The sequence below is a fragment of the Lactuca sativa genome, chromosome 9 (genome assembly GCF_002870075.4).
Source record: "Lactuca sativa cultivar Salinas chromosome 9, Lsat_Salinas_v11, whole genome shotgun sequence".
NCBI classification, from domain to species: domain Eukaryota; kingdom Viridiplantae; phylum Streptophyta; class Magnoliopsida; order Asterales; family Asteraceae; genus Lactuca; species Lactuca sativa.
In genome coordinates, this window is record NC_056631.2 from 54,203,523 (window position 1) to 54,223,859 (window position 20,337).

The window sequence follows — 20,337 nt, forward strand, 5'->3', positions numbered from 1 at the left end:
TGACACATGTGAATCTTGTATATTTTGTAAGATGACAAAATCACCTTTCATTGGATCTTGTGAAAGAGGTGAAGGAATGTTGGATCTCATACACACAGATGTGCATGTGCCCTTCAGATCTACCACAAGGGATGCTAATCAATTCTATGTAACTTTAACTGATGATTTTAGCTGATATTCTTAATTTACTTAATCATGTATAAGTTACAAACTTTTTAAAAGTTCAAGGAGTTTAGAAAGAAGTCGAGAATCAATTGGGTAGGAAGATAAAGATGCTTAGATCTGATAGAGGCGGTGAGTATCTTAGTATCATTTTCCACGGCTACCTCAAGGAATGTGGAATACGTTCACAATTGACACCTCCTAGGATACCACAACTTAATGGTGTGGTTGACAGGCACAATCGAACCTTGTTCGACATGCTTCGTTCCATGATGAGTTAAGCTTCTCTTCCAATTTCATTCTGGGGGTATGCCGTAGAGACTGCTGCCCACATTCTTAATCTTTTCCCAACAAAGAAGGTTGCCAAAACACCTCACGAGATGTGGAAAGGGAAGGTTCCCTAATTAGCACATATCAAGGTTTGGGGTTGTGAAGCTTTCGTTAGACGAGAGACTCACGACAGTCTTGAACCTCATAGTGAGAGATGTATTTTCATCGAGTATCCATAGAAGTCCTTTGGATATTTGTTCTACAGACCTAGTGAAAACATGGTATTTGTAGCACAAAGGGGAGTCTTTCGCGAGAAAGAGCTCATATGAAAAGAGGATAGTGGGAGTACCATTGATCTTGAAGAGATTCAAGAGTCAAACGATGAAAGAAGCTCTAAAGACGCTAGGGCTCAATCTGAGGATGAAATTCCAGTTGAGCCAATTGACGAATCATTACCTCTTAGGCGTTCCAGTATAGTGACAATACCACATGAGTTCTATGGTTTTCATATTACTAAAGATGGTGATACGTTTATCAGTGATAGTACAATAGTAGATTTGGATGAACCTTCTAACTAGAAGGAAGCAATGGTAGTCCCTGAGGCAACCACATGGAAAGAGGAAATGGACAATGAGATCAAGTCCATGTATGACAATCATGTTTAGAACTTGGTTGACAATGTACCAGGTCATAAGACAGTTGGTTGAAAATGGATCTTCAAGAAGAAGACCGACATAGATGAAAAGATACACACTTTCAAGGATCAACTGGTTGTAAAGGGCTTTACTCAAACCCTATGGGTTGACTATGATGAGACCTTCTCACCAGTAGCTAAGATTAAATATATTAGGGTAATGCTATCCATAGTTGCGTTTCATGACTATGAAATTTGGCAGATGGATGTCAAAACCGCTTTCCTTAATGTGAAGTTGGCTGAGGATGTTTACATGATCCAACCAGAGGGTTCTGTGGATGCAAAGTATCCAAATAGAGTGTGTAAGCTTGAGAAATCAATCTATGGATTGAAACAAGATTCTTACAGATGGAATCTTTGCTTTGACGAGAAGGTCAAAGAGTTTGGATTTTCTAGAAGTGAAGATGAATCTTGTGTATGTGTCAAAGTTAGTGGGAGTATAGTAACCTTCCTGGTATTTTATGTTGATGACATACTTCTTATAGGAAACGACATTCTAACTTTACAAGAAGTTAAGTCTTGTCTTGGAAAGTCTTTCTCTATGAAGGATTTGGGAGAGGCTGCTTATATTATGGGGTTAAGGATTCTGAGAGATAGGAGTAAAAGACTAATTGGGCTTAGTCAAAGTACATACTTGGAAAAGGTACTAAAACGTTTTAGTATGGAAAATTCCAAGAAAGGAGAACTGCCTATACAGAGTAATACCAAACCGAGTAAGACTCGGAGCTCGATTACCGATACAGAGATAACATAAGTGAGTAGAGTTCTATATGTTTCTGCCATTGGATCTATCTTGTATGATATGACATGTACTCATCCTGATATGGCTTTTGCTTTGAACATGGTTAGTCATTATCAGGGAAATCCATGTAGAGCTCACTGGATAGCAGTTAAGAATATTCTCTCAAGTATTTGAAAAGAACTTAGGACTGGGTCCTTGTGCTTGGTGGCACTGATACGTTAAGAGTAATTGGGTATAATGATGCCAGCTTTCAAACAGACAGAGACAACTTCCGTTCTCAGTATGGCTGGGTGTTTACCATAAATGGAGGAGAGGTAACCTAGAAAAGTTCCAAACAGGAAGCGGTGGCTGATTCAAGCTGTGAATCAGAATACATAGCAACGAGTGAAGCATCAAATGAGTTTATTTGGTTGAAGAACTTCATCAGAGAGCTTAGGGTTGTTCCAGACATCAAGGAGCCAATGGATATTTTCTGAGATAGTGAAGGGACGGTTGTCTTACGAAAGGAACCACAAGATCATGGCAGATCAAGACATATTGACAAAAAATACCCTTTCATCGGACATAGCGTAGAAGAAGGTCACCTCGTCGTGAAAGGGGTATCATCAGAATAGAATCCTGCAGATCCCCTCATAAAGGGTATGAGTAGGGTCAAGCATGTTTAGCATGCTAGGAACATTGCTCTGAGAGATGATATTAGTTTTAGTAGTTAGATAGTTAGTTTTGAAACATGTAACAAAATAAATGTAATTGACTTTTGGTGATTAAATAATATTGATTTATTTATGAGTTGGATTACTACCTTTTGTCTATTGTTTATTTTGTGTTTCACTTTGCATTTTTTACTTTCATAATAATTGGATTATTCAAACTCCATAGTCGATCGTACTTTTGGAAGTAAGTAGTGAATTAAGACTGTCATGAATTGTAATGTAGATTATCTAAACGTTTAGACATAGCAATAGTCTGCTGCAGTGTTCATGAGTACTTTGAAATGAAGATTTAAGTATTGGATTAAACCACGCTCAAAGAATTACTTCATGGAATTTATCACAAGTAATTTTGAGACGATAATATCTTATAATCTTGAAACAGAGATATATGAGTTGTAATTTACGAATCAGTTGTGTGTTGATGATACAAAAACGCATCAGTAACTTGGTGTTATAAAATGTATTGTAGTGCATGATTTGATAAGTAAATGGTGCAAGCATATAATTCAAAGTTTATCTATTCCTTTTTCCTTAACGGGAAAAGCGATATCTTTGGGCCCCTCGGTGATTTGGTGTTAACTTATAGTGTTGGGCCCGACCAAGACTAAATTGATGTGTTCAATTAGTAGTTCTTCGTCATTACAAATCGGAAATCGAGAAAAAAATTATTGGACAATGAGATTGATTCTATTCCATGTCTCATATGATATCTCCCAGAATGAAGGATTATATGATCACTTATCTTAGGATATGTTATTAACTAGGCCAGAGTTCGACATCAACTTTTGGTATCTACAATTTGTTGATCAATTTGGAAGTTATACTAGTAATCTTAGTTACGGACTTATCTAAGTGGGAGACTATTGGATTAAGTGTCTAAGCCGATAACTATAATTATTATAAGCTTGAATTGATGGTAGCACGGTCCTTTTGAGTTACCCTCAAACCTAGCAACTGGACAAGATTAGTTTGGAGAGAGAGATATTGATTTATTATTTGATTAATAAATTAGAATAAGTAATTTGTTAATATATTATGAGAATAATATATTAATTAGAAATTATGATATTTAATTAATAATTAATCAGTAATTAATTAGAATTAATTTTGGGATTAATTGGATTATTCTAAATATAGTCCTTTTGGGTTGCCCTCACATAAAATCATGACTTATAGTGAAATGATATGTTATTTTGACTAGTTGTAACATGTTAAACAACCATAACATATATGTATGAAGTTTATCACTAGTTTATTTGTAAATAAAATGTTACTTAACAAAATAGCATTTCTAAACTAGATATGAGTTTTTCACATGAAATGATAACTTATTGTAGTATGTTTTGCATAAAAGAATATGTGAGCACATGTATCCTCCCCCCTAAGGAAATGTGTAAAACTTTAAAAGGGCCGTAAGCACTCACCTTGATGCATAACTTTTGGTCTAGACTTGGTAATGTGATCATGTTCGGGAAGCATCGCGAGATAACACCACTTAGCAACAAACTTTTATCTTGGGTTTGGACTTGAAATAACAATATAAACTCAAGACTTGGACTTGGAATTATCACAAAAAATGGCAGCACAAGATGGAAATAAAGGTGGTGGTAGAATGGTGGGTTAATGTCGACAACAAGGTGGTGAGGGGGCTGTTTCAACATCCTTCCTCGACTGTTTTCTTGTCGCCGGAAGCAGGTGTGAAGGGAAGGGAATGGGAAATAGGTGGTGGTGGTTGGAGTGAGGTTTGGGTGGTGGCTGGTCGGCTTAATAGTGGGTAGAAAAAAAGTGGATGGTTGTGGTGGTTCTTGGTGGTTGAGGGCCAACTCCGGTGGAGATTTTTAGACCGAGAAAAAGAAAGGGAGAGAGAAGAGTGTAACACCCAGATTTTCAAAATAATTTCTCATATTTTATAAAACATATTTTCATTCATAATTGTTACAAAAACACCATTGTATCACATATTCAAACATAACATCACATCCCAAGATCAAAATATAAAAACTCCTCGTGTGTGTAACGATCAAGCTTGCGTCTTCCCGTGATCCTCATTGGTACCTGAAACACATAACACAACACTGTAAGCATAAATGCTTAGTGAGTTCCCCAAAATACCACACACAACACATATTAGCCACTCGAGGCTATAACTCTGTTTGACCCTCTGGTCAAAGTGTCTCAGTGGGACCCTCCGGTCCCATAACTCTGTGGGCCCTCTGGCCCTAACTATGTGGACCTTCCCGTCCTAACTCTGTAAACTTTGTAACATACATAACATAAAGCACATAGAAATCACATCATGCAAGAACATACAAATACTCTCTCTCATAACTCTAATTACCACTCTAGGTATAGTATAGTGAGAAGACTCACCTCGGGTAACTCGATAAACCGCGAACTATGAAATACTACACTAGCCTTCGCCTATTCACAAAATAGTTACTCTAATTAATACAACTTCTAAAGGATAGGCCAGCCCCTCTTTATAAATCCTCTAAGAAGGGTAAAAGACCATCTTACCCTGTTAGTGACTCATAAGTTCAACCACTGACTAAACCCTAATAGTCAACAAAGTCAACGGTCAGCATTGACCGGACTAGCCGAGTGCACTAGGTTGACTCGGTGAGTATACACCTGCCCTCTTCGCCCTTGGTCCCCTCTTGACTCACTGAGTGAACCCTATACTCCTCGGGTCGTCATAGGCCGCGAGTCTTGGGGTAACCCGACTCGACTCGTCGAGTCTCTTATGGACTCAACGAGTTTCTCCTATGAAAACTCTCAAAAGATCTCTTGAGGCTAGATCTGCTTCACCAAACAGTAGATCCATCCTTCTAACACTCAAAAGTCACGTAAAGGTGCAACCTTTACGTGCATGCAACCCATATCAAGCCTCAAATGGAGAAATAACTCTAGAAATGGCAACCTAGTCTCCAATTGCTTACTTGCTTGCAAAAAATGCTAGAGGGTAGTGACTCTATGGACCTCTCAAGGTCCATATCTGATATCATCAACACAAAGGAGACCTCATACTCCCTAGATCTCATAATAATGGGAGATAAAAACCCTAAAATCATGGAATCTATCATATCAACACGAAATAGAAGGAAATATACCTCCAAAGGTGAACTCTCAAGATGAATAGCTCCAATCCAAGCTCCTTTCTTGCTTTAGATGGATCCTCTCTTCTTTCTCTAGCAAAATCACCCCAAAATGAAGATTATAAGCCCTTTCTTGCACTCAAGCCTTTCCTCTCTCTCTAGGGTTTCTCTGGAACAAGATGGTCGCAAATGACAGCCATAAGGGCCTTTAAATAGGGCACAAGCCCGAAAAATTAGGGCTTAATTAAACAGCGCAGACTCGCTGAGTCCACTCATTAATCCAGGCTGGCAATGCGCGATTCCACTCGGCGAGTCTGAGCGCCTACTTGTCGAGTCCCTCTATAAAATTTTAACGAAAATACTTAAATCAAGATACCTGGGGATCCGGATGTTACAATTCTCCCACACTAGAATTAGACTTCGCCCTCGAAGTCCTGCTCGATAACAATCCCAAATGCTGCTCCCACATCTCCGACTCCGGTTCCCAAGTCAGCTCGGACCCCTTCCTGTGCTGCCACTGGACCTGAACCAGTGACACCTCCTTGTTCCTCAGAATCTTGACCTTCCGGTCCAAGATCGCGATCAGCCTCTCAATATAATTTAGACCCACATCCACCTGGATATCCTCCAATGGTACCACTGCCGACTCGTCGGCTATGCACTTCCTCAGCCGAGACACGTGGAAGGTATCATGAATCTGGATCAACTCCGCAGGTAGCTCCAATCGATATGCTACCCTGCCCACCCTCGCAGTAACCCTGAACGGTCCAATGTACCGGGGCCCCAACTTGCCCCTTTTCCTGAATCGGATCACTCCTTTCCAAGGAGACACTTTCAGGAGTACAAAATCTCCAACCTGGAACTCGAGCTCGGATCGACGCCTATCCGCGTAACTCTTCTGGAGACTCTGGGCCGTCAACAATCTCTGTCTCACCTGTTGTATCTTCTCTAATGTCTGGAGCGCTATCTCAGTGCTGCCCATCACTCGCTGCCCTACCTCTCCCCAACAAATGGGAGTCCGACACCTCCTCCCATATAATAACTCAAAGGGAGGCATACCAATGCTCGAATGGTGGCTGTTGTTATATGAAAACTCGGCCAAAGGCAGATACGTATCCCAACTCCCTCCGAAGTCCAACACAAATGCTCGAAGCATGTCCTCGAGCGTCTGAATCGTCCGCTCACTCTGACCGTCTGTCTGCGGGTGGTATGCGGTACTGAAATGCAGCCTAGTACCCAACTCCTCATGGAATTTCTTCCAAAACCTGGAAGTGAAACGCACATCTCGATCCGACGCAATCGAGATCGGCACACCATGCCTCGATACCACCTCTCTCACATACACTTCTGCCAGCCTCTCTGCGGAAGAGCTCTCACTGATAGCAAGAAAATGAGCGCTCTTCGTCACCCGTTCGACTATCACCCAAATTGCATCGACGCCTCTTGCGGTTCTCGGTAGTTTAGTGATAAAATCCATGGAAATCTGTTCCCACTTCCATTAGGGAACCTCAAGCGGCTGCAACTTGCCATGCAGACATTGGTGCTCAGCTTTAACCTTGCGACAGGTCAAGCACCTCTCTAAAAACCAAGCCACATTCCTCTTCATACAGGGTCACCAATAATCTCTTTTCAGGTCCAAATACATCTTAGTGGCCCCGGATGGATCGAAAACTTCGACCTGTGTGCCTCCTCCATCAAAATAGCACGTGCCCCAACCTCAAATGGCACCCAAATCCGGCCCTGGAAGGTCATAAGCCCCCGACTATCGGCAATGAACTCTGATATCTGCCCAATCACCCGCTTTCGCTTGCGGTTCTCCGGTCTCATGGCCTGCACCTGGGCCTCCCTAATGGTCTGCAACACCGAAGTCATCACTGTCAACCTCATACATGCATCTCGCAAAGGGGCACTCTCTGCCCTGCGACTCAAAGCATCGGCTACTACGTTAGCCTTACCCGGGTGGTACAAGATCTCGCACTCATAATCCTTTACCACGTCCAACCATCTCCTCTGACGCATGTTCAGGTTGGGCTGGTCCATCAGATACTTCAAGCTCTTGTGGTCCATGTATATGGTACACCAAACCCTATACAAATAGTGATGCCAGATCTTGAGGGCGAACACCACAACCCCCAACTCCAGATCGTGCGTAGGATACCTCGTCTCATGAGGCTTCAGCTGCCACGATGTGTATGCTATCACATGCCCCCTATGCATCAGCACCGTACCCAGTCCCGATATCGACGCGTCACAATATACCATAATGTCCTCCATTTCTTCCAGAAGGGCCAACACTGGTGCTTCGCACAATCTCTGGCGAAGTGTCTCGAACGAGGTCTGCTGCTCTAGGCCCCAACTGAAAGCCACACCCTTCCGGGTTAGCCTGGTGAGAGGAACCGCAATCCTGGAGAAATCCTGAATGAATCTCCGATAATATCCGACCAATCCCAGGAAACTCCTGATCTCCGAAAGGGATCTCGGCACTTCCCAACTCATCACTGCCTCAATTTTGGCCGGATCGACGAATATCCCATTCTGGTTGACGAGGTGCCCTAGATACTGGACCTCTCGTAACCAGAAATCACACTTGGAGAATTTGGCGTAAAGCCTCTCCGATCTCAGAACTCCGAGGATCTCCCTCAAATGCTTCTCGTGCTGCTCTCTGGACGTCGAATACACCAATATATCATCAATGAACACGATCACTGAAAGATCCAACATCGGCTTGCACACCCTGTTCATGAGATCCATGAACGCCGCCGGTGCATTGGTGACCCTGAAAGGCATCACCACGATCTCGTAATGCGCAGAACGAGTCCTGAACGATGTCTTCTGGATATCCTCATCACGCACCCTCATCTGATGATATCCAACCCTCAAATGAATCTTGGAGAACCAAGACACTCCCTGTAACTGATCGAACAAATCGTCGATCCTCGGTAAGGGATAACGGTTCTTAACCGTCAGCTTGTTCAACTCCCGATAATCAATGCACATCCGGTGTGAACCATCCTTTTTCTTGACAAAAAGGATCGGTGCTCCCCACGGCGAGCTACTCGGCCGTATAAACCCCTTTCCCAGCAGCTCCTGGAGCTGCAAGGATAACTCCTGCATCTCTGGAGGTGCAAGGCGATAGGGCTCCTTGACGATAGGCGCCGCCCCTGGAACCAAATCGATACGGAATTCCACTTGCCTCTCGGGAGGCACACCTGGCAACTCCTCGGGGAAAACATCCGGGAACTCACGCACTATCGGGACCTCATCGACCGACCTTGGTCTCTCCGCACCTACCATCGTATCCATCACATAAGCTACATACCCACTACAACCCTGCTGTAGACTCTGCCTCGCCCTCGCGGCTGAACAAAACGGCGATCCAAGACAGGTACCCTCGCCATAAATTGTAAGAACTCCCCCACTAGGGTCTCGTATGGTCACCAGCTGCCGCTCGCAGTCGATAACCGCTCCAAATCTACTCAACCAGTCCATGCCCACAATGTCACAGACATCTCCCATAGCAATCGGGACCAAATCAATCGGAAACCCCACGCCGAAAATCTCGAGTACACACCCTCGAATCACATCAGTGGCATACACTGCTCTCTCGTCAGCTATGGAAACTCGCAAAGGCGACTCAACGTCTCACGAAAAATACTGATGTGCTGACTAAAGGCTAGCGACACAAAAGACCGACTCGCACCCGAGTCAAATAACACCAAAGCAGGCACAGAACACACAGGAAACGTACCTACGCATAACACAATATATGCATAACACCACAAAGTCAATATAAACATAAGAAAGAATACATACTGGCCACAACATCGGGTGCTACGCGGACCTCCTCCGCTGTCAACTAGAAGGCTCTCCTGCGAGCCTTCGGCGCCTCGACCTTCACCGGTCGACTTTCTGTAGCTCAAACAGCAGCAGGGACAGACCCCTGAGAAACTCCCTGAGCCGACCCTCGCAACTGCGGACACTCGGTCTTCCGGTGTCCAGTCTGGTTGCAGTGAAAACACACTGCAAACCCCTTGGGTCAATCTTTGGCCATATGCCCCTCCATGCCACACTTGTAGCAAGACCCTGCCCTGCACACCCCCTCATGACTCTTGCCGCACTTGCCACAAGTGCAGCCTTTCTGGTTCCCATATCTCGAATCGGCGGGCTTAGCCCGCTTGGCGGCCGGCTAGGACTGCGTCGGTCGCCGATCCTTCCCTTGAGACTCCGCCTCCTCCCTGGCATGAGTCTCTAGCTCAATCTCCCTCTTCCGGGCATTTTCCTGAAGCTCGGCAAATGTCCGGTACGTCGAGTTCGCCACGAACTCGCAAATATCTCTCCTCAAAATGCTTAAATACTGGCTCATACGTGCCTACTCAGAAGACACGTGCTCAGGGAAGAACATCGCCCTCTCATGAAACATCCTGGTGATCACAGTAACAGACTCTGTACCCTGCTTGAGGGTCAAGAACTCCTGAGCCAATCGCTCCCTTTCCACCGGAGGAACGTACTCATCACGAAACATAGCGGTGAGCCTCTCCCAAGTCACCGCAACAAGCTCTGCAGAAGAATAGTGCGCTGTCACAAACTTCCACCAGTCCTTCGTCCCCAAGCGAAGCTGGTTCAACGCGAGCCAAACCCTCAGATGCTCTGGACATGAACATGTGTAGAAGCACCCCTCAATGTCAGAGATCCACCTCATCGTAGTTATCAGATCCTGAGTCCCATCAAACTCTGGTGGCTTCGTGTTGCTGAACTCCCGGTACAGTAACGCTACACCCCCTGCGGCCTGGCAGCAGCAATGGCCGCAGTGGCTGCAACAATAGCAGCATCAGTAAGAGCAGCATAACACTCATCAAAAGTCTCGATCAGGGTGGTCTTGATAGACCCGAACATCTCTGGAATCTCAGCACGGATGGCATCAGCCACCTCATCATGAATCATCTGGCGGAGCTCCTCATCGTTCACACCCCCTCACTAGACCCTGGTCTGTGGCGTGTCCCCACCATGATGTCTCTCTGAAATACAACACAAAATATCAGAGACTCGCTCGAGTGTACACACACTCGATATCCCAATCCTACTTGATCCCTGGTACCCTAAGGATTCTTACTCGAGCTGCGCACTGATCCGGTGCTTTCGGTAGTACGGGCCCAATACTACCGTCCACACCGCATCAATATTCACCCAAGTTCTCCTCCTAGGATCCTGAATCCAAAGTATTCTACTCTCTCTCTCTCTCTCTCTATGCACAGTCTCCTCTCAAGCAGATCTCTCATAAGCCCCCTCGCTGCTATCTATTCACTCTCAAGCATCTCCTAGCAGCAAAATCCTTAGGCTAAGGCATCACAAATCAAGCCACTCTAGTCCTAATAAAAATACCTAGCCTACTCTAGCATGCATATCATATCATAACGTATCTCACAACTCATAATGTAAGGGTATTTTGGGAAATCACCGTTCGGGCGCTGGCTGATCATACACACTGCTCTGCTCTGCTCTTTCAAAAACTTTTTACTCTTGAGAAAATTTTGTAAATTTTATTTTGAAAATCTCCCAAATCCTCATTTTGAGTTCAGATACGCCCGAAGGTGTACCCGAATCCCTCAAACCAAGGCTCTGATACCAACTTGTAACACCTAGATTTTCAAAATAATTTTTCATATTTTATAAAACACATTTTCATTCATAATTGTTATAAAAACACCATTGTATCACATATTCAAACATACCATCACATCCCAAGATCAAAATATAAAAACTCCTCGTGTGTGTAACGATCAAGCTGGCGCCTTCCTGTGATCCTCACTGGTACCTAAAACACATAACACAACACTGTAAGCATAAATGCTTAGTGAGTTCCCCAAAATACCACACACAACACATATTAGCCACTCGAGGCTATAACTCTGTTTGACCCTCTGGTCAAAATGTCTCAGTGGGACCCTCCAGTCCCATAACTCTGTGGGCCCTATGGCCCTAACTCTGTGGACCTTTCGGTCTTAACTCTGTAAACTCTGTAACATACATAACATAAAGCACATAGAAATCACATCATGCAATAATATACAAATACTCTATCTCATAACTCTAATTACCACTCTAGGTAAAGTATAGTGAGAAGACTCACCTCGGGTAACTCGGTAAACCGCGAACTCTGAAATACTACACTAGCCTTCGCCTATTCACAAAATAGCTATTATAATTAATACAACTTCTAAAGGCTAGGCCAGCCCCTCTGTATAAATCCTCTAAGAAGGGTAAAAGATCATTTTACCTCGTTAGTGACTCATAAGTCCAACCACTGACTAAACCCTAATAGTCAACAAAGTCAACGGTCAGCATTGACCGGACTAGCCGAGTGCACTAGGTTGACTCGGTGAGTATACACCTGCCCTCTTCGCCCTTGGTCCCCTCTTGACTCACTGAGTGAACCCTATACTCCCCGGGTCGTCATAGGCCGCGAGTCTCGGGGTAACCCGACTCGACTCGTCGAGTCTCTTATGGACTCAACGAGTTTCTCCTATGAAAACTCTCAAAAGATCTCTTGAGGCTAGATCTTCTTCACCAAACAGTAGATCCATCCTTCTAACACTCAAAAGTCACATAAAGGTGCAACCTTTACGTGCATGCAACCCATATCAAGCCTCAAATGGAGAAATAACTCTAGAAATGGCAACCTAGTCTCCAATTGCTTACTTGCTTGCAAAAAGCTAGAGGGTAGTGACTCTATGGACCTCTCAAGGTCCAGATCTGATATCATCAACACAAAGGAGACCTCATACTCCTTAGATCTCATAATAATGGGAGATAAAAACCCTAAAATCATGGAATCTATCATATCAACACGAAATAGAAGGAAATATACCTCCAAAGGTGAACTCTCAAGATGAACAGCTCCAATCCAAGCTCCCTTCTCGCTTTAGATGGATCCTGTCTTCTTTCTCTAGCAAAATCACCCCAAAATGAAGATTATAAGCCCTTTCTTGCACTCAAGCCTTTCCTCTCTCTCTCTCTCTCTCTCTCTCTCTAGGGTTTCTCTGGAACAAGATGGCCGCAAATGACGACCATAAGGGCCTTTAAATAGGGTACAAGCCCCCGAAAATTAGGGCTTCATTAAACAGCACGGAATCGCCGAGTCCACGCATGGACTCATCGATTCCACTCATTAATCCAGGCTGGCAATGCGCGATTCCACTCGGCGAGTCTGAGCGCCTAGTCGCCGAGTCCTTCTATAAAATTTTAACGAAAATACTTAAAACAAGATACCTGGGGATCCGGATGTTACGAAGAGAGTGATGGATGATGTGTGGCTGATTTGTGTGATGAAATGGGAAGCAAAGGATTCAATTTATAGTCCTCATGCAAGCTTGCAAGGCCATGCAAGCCTTACCCCTTTTGTTAGTCAAATACTCTAATAACAATGCCTTGTATTTTAGAAGAAGAGTGCACTCAAATGGGTAAGGGGGTGATGGAGGGGAGGTTATGGACGTGTGCAAGGGGAAAAGAAGGAAGAATGGTTGATTTTTCACTATTCCAAGCATGCATGGAAGTGCATGGTGATGCCATCAACCTCAAAAAGTCCCTAAAACTCTTCTAGATTTACATGTCAAAATCCCGACATCTAGTATTTTTTTTTCCGAATTATAGGATCGAGTGCACTAATTCCAGAAACTCGAACAAATTAATTTTTCGAGTTGTAGAGCTCTGGGAAATCGCGTTTACAGATTCACATTTAATTGACCCGAAACATCCGATTTTTCAAAATTTACAAATATTTTTGCTAGAAATATTTTGAGTATGGAATTAAATAATAGACCATAGTCAGAGTCTAAAAACTTTTTCGGAATTTCCATCAGAAGTGTGCAAGCACCTCAATAGACCGAAAGGGATTTTGCAGTTTAAATAAAATAAGTATTGTACTGGTTTGGTTTCTTATAACAGTCATATACTTTGCATATGAGCTCCGTTTTGGACGTTCTTGATATTGACCGGACTCAGGTGAACATGTACTACGAGACCAGAGTGTTTGCTTTGTTCACAATTGCTTAATATGAAATTTTAGTTTTTTCAGACATATTAACTAGGGTTATAGTTTGTGCTGCATGATTCATTTGAGATTTTCCACAATTGGAAGTAAGATAACATCTCATATCTTATTTTAATTGTAATGATATTATTTAGATTCCAAAATATGCATTAAATCCTAATGGATCAGATTACAAAGAGGTTCTTTGTGAATTGACTGTCTATAGTTTTAGACTTAAATTTTGGGATGTTACACAAACCATCAGAAAACACTCGAAGAATCCCACACCCTGCAAATTTCCTTAGTATCCTCATGACCCCCCTTGAATCGAGTACATATCCTGTGCTTTAAGTAGTACATGCCCAATACTGATAGTTTTTACATGTATTAACGTGGATAAATCCTTAACACTTAAGGGTACATGCAAACAAAGATCTAAGTCATAACACTATTGAAGTAACATTCTACTGAACGATAAAACCTATAAAACCCTAGGCATTTCAAAATTCAATAAACAAGTTTAGGGCTTACATACCTTGTTGATTGTTGTAATAAACTATCAAGAATCCTTTATTCTTTGATTTGGAAGCTAGCACCACAAGTGTTGTGCCTCTGATGCTTCACACCCAAACCCTAGAAACTAGGGAAACTTGAAGATAAAGGAGAGGGGAGGTATTTTTCAGTTATGCTCTTGAGAGAAAACAGTTGCTGAAAATATGAAGTGTGAAGGCCTATTTATAGTTGATAGGAAAGCCCTAGATAACCTTTACATGAATAATATAATGATATCTTAAATCAGGTAATTATCTGGTTTCCTAATTATCTCCAAAGGATATTTTAGAAACCCTAAAATCACTCCAAAAACCATCCACCTCTCATGGGGAAGGTTTTGGAACCCTTTTGTTTAAATATTGAACAATTACAACTTAGGTCTTTGCACTTTTAATTAATCCAATTAATCTTAAAATTAATTCTAATTAATTTCTGATTAAGTCTTAATTAGATAATAATATTTCTAATTAATATATTATTCTCATAATATATTAACAAATCATTTATTTTTATTTCTAATTAATTTATTAATCATATAATAAATTAATAAATTAGTCCCTCTCTCTAAAAGTTAACATATTCAATTACTAGATTTGAGGGCAACCGAAAAGGACTTTGTTAATAATTCAAGTATATACCAATTTAGTTATTGGCTTAGACACCTAATCCAACAAATACTACATTCCACACCTATTCGTACTCTCCTCAAGTGCCATTTTGATTCCCATAAGTAATTCACTTACTAACAAACATTCGCCCTTTCCACTAATAGTGCATCTGACAAACTACATACTTCCTAGGTTTTCCTAGGATTTCCATTCCTAACACTCTCCGCAATCAGCTACAGAAGAGACCCCTACTAACACCCGCTAACTACTTTATGAATATAGTTACATACAACAAACATTTAATAATTCTTTGACTGAAAGGTCTCACACTACAACGGCTGGACTCAAACAAGATCTGCACAATAGAGTTAAACGTAACATTCTAAAATTATCCAATTTATGTAACATGTAACTTAGCAAATTAACTTGATAGTTAATAGATATTAACAGTGGTTCTTAAAAGCATAAAGCAAGCATCATTCGCACATTGAGTTCTAACCAGAGCACTGCCTAACAGGCTATCCTATCATATCATCTGTAATCCATACTAGCATGCAGTTCTAGAGGCTCATACAATAGGCATACAAAGGCATCTCTCCTAACATACAATTCTAAGCAAATCCTTGGCCCAAATCTAACATGTTATTCACATATTCACATACTGAATCAAATAAACATGTATGGGTATTTTAGGAATACTTACTTGAGATCGGCTGATTGCACACATCATACCCTAATTATTATAAAACTTTTTTAGAAAAATCTTTTTTTACCAATTCCCCAGTTTGAGTTCAGACACACCTGAGAGTGTGCCTGAATCGCTCAAACCAAGGCTTTGATACCAACTTGTAACATCCTAAAATAAAGGATAAAATTTGCATTTTTAATAATAAAATCAACAATTCATTTCATTTTTTCCAAAAGATCATCATAGTATAAAATGTATATCCTCGAATAACAATAACGAATCAGAGTAATCATGTAGAAAATCATCGGTGGCTACGATGCAATCAGCCCGAGCTCTTCCCCTTGGAATCAGATGTACCTGAAACATGACATGAAACCGTAAGCACAAAGCTTAGTGAGTTACTCAAAATACCACTTACCATACATACATATTAGCCTAAAAACTATAGCAGGTCTATTTCACGCTTGAGTTCCTTCCAAATGTTTGAGTCCCTTCGGACTCCCAGAGTCCCTTCCGACCCCCTCGGTATCTTTCAATCGATACGGGTCTATTTCGTCCCTTACAACTAAGCATACAATCATATAATCAAGAGTCACAAAGACAACGAGCACCTACATGCATATCAATAAATGTCACAAAGACAACTATCATCCTACAAACATAATCTAGTGGGTCGACATTGGCGCCTTCGACCCACAAGTACAGTGAGGAGACTCATATCAATCTGATGATAACCAAATTGCACACTCAAGCTGCTGCTACCACGACTCCTCACACTGAAGATTTCCAAAATCAACCTTAATTAATAAACAAGGTAATAACCTATAATTTATGGTCCAAATCATATTCTATCTTACCAAGGATAACATAACATTTTACCCTTCCTATACTTGACCCAACTATTCATAGTCCAAAACACGTAATGGCTCAAGGCCTAAAAATGACCCAAAAGGAGTTATGGGAGTACGTTATGCATACCTCCCCATTATGCCCTGTGTACTAGGTTTAAACAGAAAGGGAAACGGGGCAAATCTCGCTACGTCGTGCATACCCCAGAGTTACGCCCAACGTCTACCCTGATGCTAAAGATCCATTTTAAGCACTTAATACCTAAATTTTAGTTGTCTAATTCACATATCAAACTCTAGGGAAAGTCTTAACTGATAAAGTAGGCAACTTTAAGCTTTTTCATGGCTTAATAGAGCCTAAAACCAAACCCTAACTCCTTAAGTTCATAAAATGGTCAAAAACTCATGCATGGTTGAAATATACCCAACAAGATTCGATTTTTATGCAATAAGGACCTCAGAAACATCAAGAAATGCTAACCTAAGCTCTAAAGTAGCTTTTACTCAAAGGAGCCAAAACCATGGGAGCAAAACATGCAAAAACATAACCTAAATCTAGATCTAAGCCAAGGAGCCATAAAGTTTAGAGCATTATACCTCCAGAAGATGCTAGATTAAAAACCAAGTCTTGATCTACAAGCTTCAAGCTTCCTAACACCTCTCTAATGGACCTATTCTTCTTCAATATGCACCAAAACACACATGCATCACTCTAAGATCTCAAGAACCTCACAAGGGGGTAGGGTTTCGAAATGATGCTTTGGGACAGTGGATCGAGGATGGTAATGAGGGAGGCTTAAAGGACTAATGGTCCTTTAAATAGGGTCCAAAACCTCAAAATTAGGGTTTAATGAGTATGCCCTACGTACCGCTTGAGTACGCCATACGTACTCAAAAGAACCCCACCAACTTTAATGAAGTACGCCGAGCATACTTATGGAGTACGCCCCGTGTAAGGACCACAAATGCAAACTTTTTAATAATTTAAGCCATAAATGAAAATACCTGGAGCACAGGTGTTGCACAACTGTTTTTCTTACCATCATCATCTTTACCATGCTACAATCATGACCAGGGGAAAGGAAATAGATGCAAAAGAGAGAGTCAGAGAGGGTGAGAAGACTTGTAAAGCTTTCTTATTGGTTCGTCACCAAATCTTGAACTGAAAAGATTGGACAGATTGTACAAACACAAACAACATACACCTAATCAAAAGGGTGTGAATGTGGAGAAGGGGTTAGAAGGTCGGTTTTGTCTTTTTCGGTTTCTTAGTTTTCTATTTTTAGGACCGCAAAAGCTAACACAATCCTGGTTCTTTCTTTCTTTCTTGATTATCTCTAATTTTTTCAATGCAAGTTTGTTGAAATTAAAAAAACTATTTACCAAGAAACAAACATTAAGGTTTTCAAAAGAATCTACCCGACCCAAACAAGTTCTAATAACTTTTATGCTTAAAGAATATCATACCATTAAATTTCTAATAAAAAAGGGATATATATACTAAACTTCCAATATTTTCAACGATTTGATAATAAAGTCATAAACTTTATTTTTTTGACAGTAAAATTTCTATTCACGATTTGATAAGAAAGTTTAAATTTCTAATAAAAAAGGGATATATATACTAAACTTCCAATATTTTCAACGATTTGATAATAAAGTCATAAACTTTATTTTTTTGACAGTAAAATTTCTATTCATGATTTGATAAGAAAGTTCTGAACTTTTTTTTTTTTTTTTTTACAGTAAAATCCTAATTACCGGCTAACTGAAAAAAAAGGCAAGTGCGGCAATAACTACCAGTAGTTAGAACTTTTTGTCAAAAAAATAAAGTTTATGAATTTTTTTGTCAAATCATAATTTTCACGAGTTACAAACTAGTTTTAGTATAAATTCTAGTATAAATAAACATCTTAAAATATTATGATGAAGCAGATTATTTTCCTCACGGGATTTCCTTTGGACCGGATCAAACTTGGCTTTAGGTTATGGGAAATCTAAATCTCTGTAGTTAGTAATTATCAATTTATTTATGTTCGGCACATTAGTTTTTCCTTGTATGACCGTTTATTTTTAAATAAATTAGATCCTTGGTTGCATTAAACCTTGAGCTGAGTGGAAATATAGAACAATCTTTACATTCATGATATATAAATAAATTAATCAATACCCTATTTGGCTTCCAAAAACTCTACATTCTTGAATGAATAGTTAATTTATAGGTTCGAATTAGATTGCAACTCGGCTCGTATTGATAATAGAGAATAGTTGTTGGTAGCTTGAACTTGAACTTTTGTTGCTAGCGTCTGGTCCATTGATAAATCTTTATATCCGAATTTGGAGTTTTAAGTCTAAAAATATAATAATTATTTTATATCTTTTAACTTTTTAAAATCTGGTCAACATGAAGCATATGGCTTGTAGTTGTTTTTGTTCCTATGGAATCAAAAGAAAATGCACCCCCTTTGGTTTGTTGGTTTACTTGTACACAAACATCCATAAAGCTTCCACAACCGTTCACCGAAAGGCCATGTCTTCCATCGTTTCACATCAACATGAGGTTTCCTCAAATCACCATCTGACGTACTTTGAGAAACCTTATGTTTCTTTGGGCCAAATGAACCAGGGACGAAAGTCTTGAGAAGAAAAACTCCAGTATCAAGGCTCACACTCCTTGAAATTTGACTCTTTTTCGTACCTTTTCTCTTTTTCTCCAAATCGAGCTTCATATCAACCCTCTCTTCCATCATCGATACCGAGTTACTCCGATCCTTCAACACTATGTCTTCAAAGGACAACTCATAACACGATTCAGGCAAGTTACTGTTGATCATTTCCATGAGCTCTTTCCTTCCCTCCGCAATGGACTTCGTGGGAGATGATGGACAAGTGTAACTAGAAGGAACATTTTTCGACCAAAGCGGTGATGAAAAACACAAAGGATTTTCATTTCCATCTTGTTTTTGATGATATTTTCCTTCTCGGGTGTCGCAGAATGTAAAATCATTTGGGTTTGTAATGCAATGGAGTTCTGATTCAGAAATCGACATGTTGTGTTACCATGCAGTTCATTAAATGGCAAGCATGGTAATTTAATTTCGTGTGGTGGTATGGTGGATACTTATAGAAGATGTATTTTAACAACAAACAACAGACCATATATAGGCAGATAGGTTTAACAATTAACACTTGGACGTAGTTATTTCTGTGAAACAAAACATGTCATTTTTAGCTTGCGATATTGAAAGCGAGGTTGCCGTCTAAGATGAACGACAACACAAAGAAGACACGCTACTGCACTTTTTATATTTTTATTTAATCATGTATTTAAGTAAAAGGACGTATATATACTGCTTATTACATATATATATATATATATATATATATATATATATATATATATATATATATATATATATATATATATATATATATATATATAGAGAGAGAGAGAGAGAGAGAGAGAGAGAGAGAGAGAGAGAGAGAGAATAGTTGAAATAAAAACAATAAATAGTATGAGAATGTAAAAACACTATTTTTATGTTATTATTCTGCAATGAATTTTGTATCCACAGTTTTATGTCATTATTCAACAATGAATAAATGAATAGTCATAGGTTAAAACAAAAATTATAATTTACTACAAAAATGCACATACACAAATTTATAATAAAATAATAACATTCTAATGAATATATGAATAATCAAACGTTAATATTTATATTAGAATTACTTCAACAATATACATATACAACATTCATTACATAATAATAACATAAACATAATGTTTTTGCGTTCTCACACTATTTACTGTTTTTATTTGAACTTATTTCTATATATATTTACTATATTATTAAACATATTGCCTCTTTCTTGAAATTTAAGAGGTATACTTATTACAACATAATGTACAATCTTATAAAGCGTACGTTTATCTTA

The 20,337-nt window shown here is 40.2% G+C and overlaps 1 protein-coding gene across 1 annotated transcript; it reads right to left on the reverse strand.

Moving 5' to 3' along the window:
• Positions 1 to 18,842: 18,842 nt before the first annotated feature.
• LOC122196261 (uncharacterized) lies at positions 18,843 to 19,472 on the reverse strand. Its single transcript, XM_042898688.1, has one exon. It carries the CDS (start codon positions 19,446 to 19,448, stop codon positions 18,843 to 18,845), a length of 606 nt encoding a protein of 201 aa, XP_042754622.1. The 5' UTR covers positions 19,449 to 19,472.
• Positions 19,473 to 20,337: the final 865 nt, after the last annotated feature.